This window comes from Genypterus blacodes, unplaced genomic scaffold, assembly GCF_046128005.1.
Source record: "Genypterus blacodes isolate CSIRO-AG114 ecotype Tasmania unplaced genomic scaffold, CSIRO-AGI_Gbla_v1 ptg000158l_1, whole genome shotgun sequence".
NCBI lineage: Eukaryota > Metazoa > Chordata > Actinopteri > Ophidiiformes > Ophidiidae > Genypterus > Genypterus blacodes.
In genome coordinates, this window is record NW_027466959.1 from 318,418 (window position 1) to 331,411 (window position 12,994).

Here is a 12,994-nt window from a genome sequence, read left to right on the forward strand (position 1 = left end):
GCACACGCAGGGAAGTAAAACATTTAGAATATTTTCAGCATCAAATGTTACCAAACAAAATAAATTTACTTTCCCTCCTGCACCAGATCCTGTAAAAGCGTCAAGACTATTACCTTTATTGTGAAGCACATAACTGGTTACTACTGGTTTATTGTTTCTAACTTGATACCGCTCTGACGGTCCAATCCAGCGTCACCTGCTGCTGATGCTCGTTCAGACGCGTCGCTCTCCTCTTGGGTTTGCGCCATCTAGCGGTAGACGTTGTAAACACAGCCGTCCTCGCTCAGCTGTCAGTTGTTCACACACATGAAAACACTTCGTATTTGTCGTAAAACATGTGGATAAAACGCTTATAGTTGTTAAGATAAAGTCAAATTAACTATTACTTATTCGGTAAATAGTGCAAGAAAAATTAGTCATGGGAGACAGTTGTTGCTAAAAGCACTTTCCGCCGTGTTTGCAGTCTTGAACACACCCCGCTGAGCACCCCGATTCCCAGCGTTCGGGGGGATAATGGCCGCTCAGGAGCTGTCTCCTCCATCTTCCCTGGAAGGAAACAAACCGGGCTTCCCCAAGAAGATTCTGGCGAACAACCTCGAGGACAAACACTTGTGCAATTCCTGCCTGAAAGTCCTGAGGAGGCCGCTGCAGGCCCAGTGCGGACACCGCTATTGTTCGTTCTGTTTCAACAAAATAGTGAGGTGAGCGGTGTCATGGCTGCTAGCGGGCGAGCTAACGAGAGAGAGCGGAGCGAGGCACCAGTCTGCCTCTAAAATAATCTGTTTACTTCTTTATGCTTTGGTTATTGTCAGTTCTGCAAAACTACAAAGAACAAAAACTCGTATTTTGTGTGACAATGAGCCAGAGCACAAATCGGCTTACACATTAGTTTCCAAATCAACACTTAAGTCCTACAAAATGTCATCTTATGTCTCTAGATTTACCTGAAACAAACATTTTAAGGACAATTAAACGTTTAACACGTTTATGATATCATGGATTAAAGTGATGTTTTTGGGATGTTTGGCATTGAAACGCATTTGACCGGAAGGCCGCTGCGTTATTGTTCAACTCTTGAGTTAGATCTGAAGCATGGATGTTGCTGTTTAGTGGAGAATTAAGGGGATTCGAACCTAAAGGATGTTAGTGTGAGCTTTTCTAAAGAAGTCTGGCTGTCAGCTTCTTCTTTCAGTTTCACTTTCAGTCTGACGCCAGCAGCAGCAGCAGCAGCAGCGTGTTGCTGTGTGAGTGTGTCAGACACCTGCAGCATCAACAACGACCTTGGTGTGATAAGAGGAGATTCAGCTCTCCAATACGCGTCTACGTCTATTTATTCTCTTATTAATGCATGGGAAATACGTTTTAACACGTTTTAAGAGTAAAATTAAATCGATTTATCATTTTATTATCTATGCTGAATCCTTTTAGTAAAGCAGGTTATGAGTGTAGCTTTGCTGCTCTGAGGGTAAACACAAACCTAAACACGATACAATAAACATCTGTACAATAGAGAGATGGAGGATGGAGGGATGTTGGCTCAGTGTCTCATGTAGGATCTTGGCTCGTGTGTTGCTGTGCACCTGAAGCTCCTGCAGCCGGGTGTTGAGTCACACAACTTGACCTCAGACACCATTTGGCGCAATGAAAAGCATTGCGACTCCACTTTGATATCCAATCGCATCGACTTGAGCCAAAACTCAAACTGTAGGACCTGTTACTTGTCATGGACCTGTCAGCGTTGACTTGTGACTTCCCTTTCAACTCAGAACTTGATTGGACTTGGGCAAAACAATGCCCTGCCCGTCTGCATCACCACACCACAAACGATGCGTTCCAAACAGCTGTGTAGTTTCAGCTGCAACCATGACCAAACAACCCAGGCTTCACTCAGGCAGCGTCTGAGTGAAGCGGCTCAGACTGGATCAGATCCGGTTCTACAGAGTTCTGTGATGTTGTGGGAACCTAACATGGATCCACTAAGCAGCACTGTAATGAGATCTGTAGGTCTAAGCAGCTCCATGAATGTTCTGGAATGAGAACAGAACAAAGTAGACATTGTGTTGGAAATAAAGCTGTAAAGCGGATTGGATTGATGCCAGATTACAGTTAGTGTGTTCAAACGATCCATAAACAATTAAAGCTCATGTGGGGGAAGACTCCTCTTCTAATGAAAGTTGATTCAGGAGTAGAGGTCAGATCAGGCAGCAGCATGAAGCAGAACTGTTGTGTTTTCTTGCGTGTTGTTTGATGCTCACCTGATAGATGGTCGATATGATTGATTGACAATTTCTTCCTTTGTCAAGTTCCGGACCACAGAACTGCACTGCTTGCATCAAAGAAGACTTCTTTGAGGAGCCCACCTCCGTTCTCAAGCCAGGCGGTGTGAGTAACAACACGTGTTTTGATTTGCTGTTTAAAGAAATGAGACATTAAAATGCATTTAAGCTCTGAGTTAAAGAAGAGAATGTTAGGATGTAAAGCTGCACTTCTTTTCTGATGGAGACGATTATGCAGAGAAATTAGATCCAGGGGTGAGAAGTGAGCTTATAGTGAGCTGATCCTGAGCTGATCCTGATGTAAATTGATGCAGTATTTGAATCACACACTGCTTGTAACCCCTAAACCTCAGACTGTAACTGAACACACACACACACACACACACACACACACACACACACACACACCCATCGCACAAACACACCCTCTGGTTTTTCCATTCAGGCTTTTCCGGACAATGCCGCCCGTAGAGAAGTGGAGGCGCTGGCGGCCGTCTGTCCCAACGAGGGCTGCACCTGGACGGGGACCATCAAAGAGTACGAGGTGCTGACAGAGGAACTCCTCCTCATTCTGTTTTTTCAGATCACTTTGCTTTTGTTCTGGAATGATCTTTCACTCTGAACAATGATTACACACAATGAGTAAAAAATTAATGACATACTCGATCAATGATAGTTAAAGTTATGTTCATATTGCATCAAGAGGCCGTCTGATTTTGGAGGCTGTGTCTTTCCTGTTGTGTCTCGTCCGCAGGCCGGGCATGAGGACAGCTGTGACTTCATGATCATCCTCTGTCCGCACTGTAAGGAGCTCATGAGGGCCAACGAGCAGGAACGCCACGACGAGTGGGAATGTACGGAGAGGAGGCTCAGCTGCAGATACTGCAAAGAACCCTTCCTCACAAAGGACATCAAGGTGAACACACATCTGTCCTCTTATCAACTATACTGACTGTTTATGTGTTTGTTGTATATTAATGTCAACATTCTAACGGAGCTCGTGCAGGATGAACTTCTTTATGTTTCTATAATATGAATCTATAAGTGACAGACGTAGAGCCTCTGTACGTTGTGATTGATGTAGGGCTTCACCTAACCATTTTTTTTTAAACGATTAATCTACAGATTATTTTTTCGATTAGTCGATTAATCTATAGATTATATTTATTACGCAATATATCAATTATTTCCCCAAAAGTAAATATCAAACTAATCTAGGGCTGCACCTAATGATTATTTTTTAACGATTAATCTACAGATTATTTTTTTCGATTTGTCGACTAATCTATAGATTATATTTATTACGCAATAGAAGTCAAGTCAAGTTTATTTGTATAGCCCAATATCACGTTCAATGATTTCCCCCAAAATAAAATCAAACTTATCTCATTAATATTTTCTTCAATCCTCTTCTCTTGAAAACAAACAAATGTCTTACTGTGAATGAAGTCCTTCTATATATCTTCTTCTCTTTTAGGCTCACGATGAGATTTGTCCCAAGTATCCACTGATATGTGAAGGTTGTGCAAAGAAAAATATCCCCAGAGAAAAGGTACTCGCGTTGTTCATCTTCTTCTCTAATCGATTGATCTCTTGAACTCATTTACCATGAATCTAGTTTGGGATCAAACTGCAGTATTTAATGGATCATTAGCTTCTTTGGTTTGTTTTCCAGTATGTGGACCATATTAAGTTCTGCAGTAAATTTAAAGCTCCATGCAGATTTCATGTTGTTGGCTGCGATACATCTGTAAGTAGACATTTTTGTCATAAGTTGCAACGTGTGTAACAACAGTTATGTAATGACTACTGGCTCAGTGGATAACTTGTTCAAACATTCGCTGACCGAGCTATGAGACATATTCATCATCTAATTCCTCTTAATTCAATGAGGTAAACAGTGAAATCATAAAGATTAACATTATAAAGAGCCAAGTTATTTCCTTCCTCCATAGTTATTACAGAATCCGTTGCTACACACCAATAAGTGAATGACTGTGTGTTAAACATCATAACTTCATATCTGTCATATATTCTATCGAATCATTTCCTCTGTCATCAGTTTTTGTTTTGTATGTTGTTGCTCTTTTCCTGTGTGGTGACATCATCTCTACACAGTAGCTTCATGTTGTGTAGCGCGTGTGTGTGTGTGTGTGTGTGTTTGTGTTCTTTATGTGTTCTGTGTGTTCTTCTTCACTCCCAAGGCGGAGAAAGAGAAGATCCCTGATCACGAGCGTCAGTGTTCCTACGAGCACCTCAACCTGCTCCTGCACTTCATCATGGGCATCAAGGTGAGCCTGGAGAGCCTGCAGCCTCAGAGCCTGGAGGTGGCCAGCCACAAGCTGCAGGAGCTCCACCAGTCCCTCAGGGACCTGGAGCTGAAGCTGAGCCAGCTGGGCCAGGGTGGAGAGGCTCCCGTAGAGGGGGCTTGTGCGCCCACCTTCCCTACCTCCTTCACCCCGCTGCCAAGCGCCGTGGGCGCCGCCCTGGAGCTGCAGCTCCAGAGTGAGAAGACCAAGGTGACCGAGCTGAGCCAGCGCTGCCAGGATCTGGAGCTCAAAGTGAGCACCTTCGAGAATATTGTCTGCGTTCTCAACCGAGAGATGGAGCGTTCCTGCGCCACCATGGAGTCAAACACCCGCCAGCACCGTCTGGACCAGGACAAGATCGAGATCCTGAATAACAAGGTGAAGAATTCATCAGGACGGCTTCTAACAAGAGGAGGGTGTTCATGTGAATGATGTCATCAACTCCTCCATGTTTGTAGCAGTCGGTCACTGATCTGTATCCGGTTCTCCCGACCCCCCCCGGTGTTTACTCCTCTGTGTTGCTGTGCCGCAGGTCCGCCAGCTGGAGAGGACGGTGAGCCTGAGGGACCTGTCCATCGTGGAGATGGAGGGCAAGATGAGGGATATGTCTGCTGCCACGTATGACGGCATCTCTGTGTGGAAGGTCTCAGATTTCATCAAGAAGAGGCAGGACGCTGTGGCCGGCCGGGCTCCTGCTATGTTCTCCCCAGGTAACACCAGGAGAACTCAGACGAACTGAAGGGTTTTGATTGGTTGTAGTGACAGCGGACATGACCCCACTGTGTCTCTTCCAGCCTTCTACACCAGCAAATATGGCTACAAGATGTGCTTGCGTATCTACCTGAACGGGGACGGGACGGGCCGGGGGACGCACCTATCTCTGTTCTTCGTGGTGATGAGAGGACACAGCGACGCTCTGCTGAAGTGGCCCTTCAACCAGAAGGTCAAACTCTTTAACCAGAAGGTCAAACTCTTTAACCAGAAGGTCAAACTCCTTAAGGCGGAGAAGGAAATGCTGCTTTCACACTGGCATACCTCCGCCAAGGCCGAGTCGTCCTTAAAATATGATTCCATCTCTCAACAATGAAATTTATCAGTTCATTAACTAAACCAGCAAACGTTCCCTTCCTCCCCAGTGCAACAGCGCTGCCCAGTGGACAGTCTCAGTCATGGGAATCATTTCATGGATTCTTTTAATGGATTTCAAAATGTCATCAAACCATTGAACTGACATTGTTTTGTTTTAAGTTGGAGCGTTCAGTTTACCCGTCTGTCTGATTTGATCAAACTGGCGCAGTCCTTTTTAATCATCCCACTTTTATTTCTCCTGTTTTATAGCAATAAGTCCATTAAAATTAATATGATAATGGAGATCACACACACACACACACACACACACACACACCCTCCCTTCTCTATGACCAGGTTCTTCACCCCACCTTCCAGTGTGGGCGAGAGCTGCTTGGGTGTAAACACAGCTGGTTAGATGAAGCATAGTTTAGTCTTTGCTCTAGTTAAGTCTTTACTGCAGTCTGTACTTTAGTGGCTCACCTCATTTAAAGGCTCTCTGCTCTAACCTCTGCTCCCAGGTCACCCTCATGCTGCTGGACCAGAACAAAAGAGAGCACATCATCGACGCCTTCCGGCCCGACATCTCCTCCTCGTCCTTCCAGAGGCCGGTCAGCGACATGAACATTGCCAGCGGCTGCCCGCTCTTCTGTCCGCTCCCCAAGCTGGACTCTAAAAGCTCCTACACCCGCGACGACACCATCTTCATCAAGGCCATCGTGGATCTCACCGGACTTTAGGGCAGGAGGTGAAGTTCCGAACCCAACCGCGCCTTTCCTTTGCCATGGACGTGATCATGGCCGGTACCTGGCACCTTTCTTTGCCGTCTGTCACTTTCTCTCTTGGTTGTTGGCATGAGCGCACTTACTTTAGGACCAGGGGGACACAACTCCTTTGCCAACTGGTCTCCCAAATATTCTCCTGCCACTCTTTAACGGTTTGTAGTCAACAGAAGCCTCTTCACGGTGTTTACCTACCAAAGGGACTGAAGGACTCTGTGCTGTGCGTTGTCGGCCGGCAGGCAGGCAGGCAGGTCGTTCATTTCTCACCCTGATGGATTTGTTGCACATCGTTTTGAAATGAGCGAAGCGTCCACAGTCCTAGAGGATGGTACTTGTGAGGTTTGTCACACATGTAAACAACAAAGATACTAATATCTCCCCTCATCATCACCATCGTCTAGCTGCCTGTGCCATAGATAGAACAGAGCAGAGCGGAGCAGAGCGGTGAGATCATCCAGCAGTCTAGGTGCTTAAGCTCACCGTCGGCGTTTAGTTTGAGTTAAATTTGTATTGCAGTTCTTTCCCTGAGCGTGTGACGCCCATGTAGCCTTCAGAGTATTGCTCAGCTTTGCACACACACAGTTTGTACCGCAGTAGGACTTTGGAGGCGCTATGCTGTCCCTCCCTCGTCTACGCCTCCACATCTGGAGTCCCCCTGTTCATCTGTGATCATTCGTGGCGGTGGACATTGCTTGAATTCCATGAATTCAGAGTGCAGTATTTGAGTTGTGACTTTTGTCGTCGTCGTCGTCGTCGTCGTGTGTGTGTGTGCGTGTGCGTGCGTAGCCGTTCCATTTCCTTGGCTGTGTGAGTTCCAGTGTGAGTCTGACTCCGGCTGATGAAACCCGGATGGAAGGATGAAGAGGTTTTTGGGTAAACGTGTTTGCTCACATGTTTTGCTGACACTAAATATTTTCAATACTGGACTTAAGCTATTTTTCAATATTTGATGTGGACACGTTAAGTTGTTATACTTTACAAAGACGGATCTCTGTCTGCATCATACTAATATTGCATTATATGCACATGGACACATCTGAGGTTCCTGTTGTGTGTTTTTGTTGCTGCTTAGCAACGGGAGGAGAAGAGGAGAAGTATGTTACAGACTTCACAACGCTTCCCCTTCCAATGTTTGTCTAGTGTGTGTTTTCTGTTTCCTAAAGTAAGAGAGAAAATGAGAAGAACACAGATTTAAAATAGCCCAAAGCAAAAATCCCTTTATCTCCCCTCTCCTGCTGTCGGCCTAGTTGGTTGGGCTTTAGGCTTCATCTTGTGGAGCGGACAGAAAACATTTAATCAGTCCAGTTTAGACACGCATGAAGGAAGGATCCAGATCGTTGACAGATTTGCATTGGCAGCTACTTGAAGCCCTCCTGGTTCTGGACTTTTGGCCCGTCTCCCATTAAGTCTCTGTCTTCTAAAGTCAGTCAGATTTCCAGGGGAACACTTGTAAACGTTTGTCTTCCTCCCACGTTTTGTCTCTGGGACCCAAATCCCAGTTAATAGTTGATCTGTTGTCTGTTTCCACCTCTGTCTGATGTCCTCAGCACAGGCTCTTAGGACCTTTTCATGCTTCAGTCTAAAGATCCAGGACATGTTGTGAGGCTTGGTGGATCCTGGTTCACTTGTTTGGTGCTCACCTGAGAGTGTGAGAGGCTTTCACACTGGTGTGTACCAAACAAGGCAGACACCAAAGTGCCTGTGGTCTAGTTGATTTCTTTTTCTGAGCATTAAACCTGAATAATAAGACAGAGACACACACACACACACACACACACACACACACACACACACACACACACACACACACACACACACACACACACACACACACACACACACACACACACACACACACACACACACACACACACACACACACTGAGGTGGAGGTGAGGTGGGCCTGAAATTTGAGAAAAGTGTAAATGTGTGAAGTTGTTGAAGCTCCGCCTCTTTGAGTTTTTCTTACAGCTTTTGAACCGATCGACTTTTTACAGAGGAAAAAAAGTGCCTGTAACAGTTTGTGTGTGTGTTTGTGTGTTTGTTTGTTTGTTTCCCCCTGACCCTAACCCACCCACTGGATTGTGAATGTGCTTTCTTGTGACTTTATAACTCTAAACTAACTCATCTGATGATTGTGTCTGGAGTGATGTGATGATGAGAATGTTTCCATGGTGACTTTGCATTAAAACTGGTGAATGTTATCAAGGATTCCTCTGCTTAACCACAGATCAAACAACACACACTCTACTTCTGGCTTTGTCCAAACACATCCAGCATCTTTTAAAAACTCTCAACAGAAATGTAAACTAAGACATTGATGTAAATCTGCAGATTCAGCGCTTGTTTATGTTGTAGACCTGCAGCTTCAATCTATACAGTATAAGAGCTTTAGTAGGAGTGTGTGACAGTTTGATGACTCTTGTGCTGCTGTGAGAATCTTAAACATCTAAATAATCTAGATTCTGTTTATGTTGAGAGGCTTTAAAGCATGTTCTCTTCTGCAGCCTGAGCGTGTTCGCTGGCCTCAGGTTGGTTTCCTCTGCAGAGCATCGCTGCCTTTCACACTACATCATCCCCTCTTCTCTCCTCTTCTCTTCCTTCCCGTTGCATCATATGTTCACCATATTTTGCACGTCTGACCGTGGCCTCAGAATAATTCAGCTGCTACCTTTTTCTTGTGTTGATTGTGGATTAGATGCAGCCTAGCAGCACTGTGTTGGTGTTTTTACTTTTGCTTTGTCTTTGTGAAAGTGAAGAAAGGGAGAAGGTGTCACCTGATAGGGGGGGGGGGGGGTTTATGTCTTCAGTGCAAATCCCAGCCAGATGAGATTGAATTGAACTCTTAATTTACAAAAGTTGCAGCTTCTTATGCAGCCAGTGAATGTAACCGTCTACTCGTCGCATTTAGGGTGCGACTGTGAGTTCAGAGGAGGAATCTGTCCAACATGGAGCCTCCACAAACTCTGTAAATAAGCTAACATCTAAATGTAGCCATATTTTCCACACATTTCACGCCGTATGTGATCTCTGTCTCTATTTACGTCGTCACAACTCCTGTTGAGTGCGTTGGATCTCTGTCAGATGCCCCTTCCTTAACCTGCACCTGTCCTAAAGGAGGCGGAGAGACACTTTAAGCAGATTCCCGTATGCATAAAGGAGAAGAGAGCACCTTGCTGACTCACACACTGCTCCTCCAGGTCCGTGTACCTGGAAGAGACATGACCCGCAGATGAAAGAGTCAAATCTGTGGCCCGACCCGGCGCCAAAGCTCCGCCCACCCGGCCCCTCAGTCTGAAGAGAGCCTGTAAACATTACAAAAGGGCTTTTTCTCATTTCCTTTAGTGGTAACTGTCTCCTTGCCTTTGTCTCTGTTTGCCTCCTGTGATCTCGACTTGTTGAATGGATTTGGCAGAAACCCTCAAAAGAACTCCAGTTTGGGGGGGAAAACATGGAACTCTGAGACTCTTCACGTTATGCTGTATCAGCGATCTCCACTCTGAAACGCCACGCTGCCTCACTGTTACTCTAACGGAATAACAACAATATGTCAATGTTATCTCTCTCTCTATATATATATATATATTTCAAATAACACTTCTATCTCCATCTATTCTCCATTTCTCTCAAGCTTTCATCCGTCGAGATGATTGGCACTTGTAAACTTTACTCTGTTGTTCTCTCTCTGCTACATTGTGTGTGTGTGTGTGTGTGTGTGTGTGTGTGTAGTAACTTGCGTGTTAGTATTTTGTACAGCAGGTGCGATGTTTGTTTCATATTTGTATTTAATTTCGTTTCTATTAAAGACTTTAAGACCTCTATGCAAAGCTTTTGTGAGTTATTTGTGTGTCATTGTGTTACTTGTGTTGTTGTTTCTGAACTCTGAAGATCAACTGGAGTCAATACTGTTAAGAAATGTCAACTTATTGACATATTTGAGTAATAATAGCTCAATATTTGGAAGCCAACATGAGTGTACTGTGTTTGTTGTGGCTGGCTTCTGCACAAAGAGCTCAGTATTTCTTTTTCCTTTCTTTGTGTAGCAGTGTTGCGTGCGTAGCTTCAAAGTCTTGGTCTCGTGTGGAGTCACTGGCACCACTGGGGGATTGAGGAAATGAGCAGTGACAGGCACTCAGGGAAACAGTGAGTCTGACCTGAGGATGCAGAAACTTTACCTGCTGCATGAATGAATGAGACCTTGGTGTTTCCATACAGGCGGCTCTTTGTGAAACAAGGAGGGAGAGGATACAGCATAGGAAGCTTCATGTGGAAAAGTTCTGACTAGGAGGAATAAGGGGAGTTGAGCTCAACACCAAAAGCATCCAGCATCTCCTGCACATTGACTCTACGTGGCAGCTGAAGTCGCGTCTTGTCTGGTCAATGTCCTGTGTAGTTAAGTTAATTTGTGTCTAATCCAGTGAGTAAACAGTGTTTCAGTCAGTCTGAGTCAAAGAGTGTCCATTCAACAGCTGACACGCACTTAGAGTCTTAATGGACGACACCTGAGCTGCCGTCCCCTCATTAGTCAGTAATGATTGAGAAGGCGGCTTGGAATCTTTGTTAAGGATTCAATCTTGACTTGATCTCAATCTTCTCTCGGCCTGGACTTAACCCCTGGATGTCGTGTTGGTTTTGACTTTGTGCTTGGATGAGGAGTTATATAAGGAGGCCAAGAGTTTCCCCCCCATCGTGACCTTGCATTATGGGCAGAGCAGGGTAATGCAAGTGTGTGAGTGAGTGTGTGAGTGAGTGAGTGCACGCAATCAGGGGCTTAATCACAATGTGTGCAGGACTCATATGTGGGTTAGCACGAGAGATATCTTCCCTCTGGAGGCGTTGTGTGACGTGTTTAACTCTAAATCCTAAAGACATATTAAAGGAATATTAAAGGCAAATCCTTTGACATCAACTTAAAGGAAGGTAAAGTGGATTTTAATGAACAAAAAAAATCACAATCATCCTTTTTTTTCTATACATCTTGTTCATTCATTATCATTACATTAAACTGTTTACATATACAACCGCTTCCGCTTGGGAACCGGAGGGTTGCCGGTTCGAGTCCCTGCCGAGGTGCCCCTGAGCAAGGCACCGAACCCTCAATTGCTCCCCCCTCTGCGAAGGGTGGTAATGTAATGTAAGTCGCTTTGGATAAAAGCGTCTGCCAAATGATTGTAATGTAATGTAATGGATTGAGCCTAACTACTGCTTTAGGAAGTGTCATGTCCTCTGTTCTCCACTAGAGGGCAGCCTTGTCTCAGCCTTGTTTAGTTTTGTTGCTGAATCTCAATGCAGCAAATCCTTCAGTTTCCTTCCTGCGTCTCGTTTCACATAAAACCTCAGTTAATAACCAGAACACCTCCGCTCGTATTCTGCATTTTGTTATTTAGAACAAATTGAGCCACAACTACCACAAGAGAAGCCTCTCTGCTCTCCTTTGTGTGACTGAAGTTGATGGTGATGGAGGTGAAGAACATAGTGTGGTGGCCTGCTGATGGCTGGAGACGAGGATTCATTCAGTCTGACAAACATTTTTCCAAGCCCTCCTTCTCTCCCTCCATTCTTCCCTCCATCTCTTCCTCTTTTCCTCCCTCCATCCCTCCATCTCTCTCTCCCTCCATTCATCCTTCCACCCTCCATCCCTCCATTACTCCCCCCATTCATCCCTCCATCTCTCCCTCTATTACCCCCTCCATCTCTCCCTCTCTCCCTCCCCTCCTCCCTCCCTCCCCTCCTCCCTCCCCCCTGTCGTGTCCCCAGCGTGGTCCCCATGCTTGGTGTCTTTGGGCATTGTGGGTAAGCAGCCTTCCTCCTCTCTCCCCTCAGTGATATCACTCTCACCACTTCCCTCCCTTGTGTGACTGCATAGTTTCCATGGCTTGATTTCTTTATGAATGCCATCGGTGGCGTCAAAGCCTTTTGACGCTCGTCTGTGACTGTTGTCTTTCCCCTCTAAGATACAAACTCTCATTCTCTGTCTGAAAGGTAAACAGAACTCCCTGCTGAGTTCATTCATCAGCCAGGTATACTGTGTGTGTGTGTGTGTGTGTGTGTGTGTGTGTGTATGTGTGTGTGTGTGTGTGCAGTAGATCTATGGTGGAAAGCTTAGATCTCCATCCTTCCATCCCTTCTCTTTACATGATACTGATATTTCTGTTAGTGTGTAGGTTTTTGTGTTCTGTTTACATTGAAGCTTTTTGTACCGCCGATTCAAAGAAAAGAAAGGAAGACACGAGAGTGACACAGAAATGTATTCTGTCCAAGGGAAGCAACAGACTCATGGAGTTGATCTGCAATGAAACAGTGACCACACAAGAGAGGAATCATGTAAATTAGTATTAGTAGAGTTAGTATTGGTATTAGTTCTGCCATTTATCCTCCATTTATGTGGAACAGGACATTTTGCATGTGGACCATTTCTTCTTCTTGTGCTTCTGAGCTGCCCTGGTCTCAGCTGACGGCCTTTGCCTTTACTGAATACACTTTTACACTCATCTTTCACTCATCGACCAGTTTAGCTTCACTGAGATGTCTTCAGTTCTCTCCAGACCGTTTCACACAG

The 12,994-nt window shown here is 45.1% G+C and overlaps 1 protein-coding gene across 2 annotated transcripts; it reads left to right on the plus strand.

The window, feature by feature from the left end:
* The first annotated feature begins 256 nt into the window (after window positions 1-256).
* On the plus strand, window positions 257-9,180 carry traf2a (Tnf receptor-associated factor 2a). Of its 2 annotated transcripts, XM_076167485.1 has the most exons (10): window positions 257-701; window positions 2,304-2,382; window positions 2,722-2,820; window positions 3,031-3,192; window positions 3,754-3,828; window positions 3,952-4,026; window positions 4,481-4,963; window positions 5,118-5,295; window positions 5,380-5,528; window positions 6,175-9,180. In XM_076167485.1, exons 1-10 carry the CDS (start codon window positions 514-516, stop codon window positions 6,391-6,393), a joined length of 1,707 nt encoding a protein of 568 aa, XP_076023600.1. In that variant the 5' UTR covers window positions 257-513; the 3' UTR covers window positions 6,394-9,180. The 2 variants fall into 2 exon arrangements, with proteins under 2 accessions (XP_076023600.1, XP_076023601.1); XM_076167486.1 differs by lacking the exon at window positions 3,952-4,026.
* The last annotated feature ends 3,814 nt before the right edge of the window (window positions 9,181-12,994 follow it).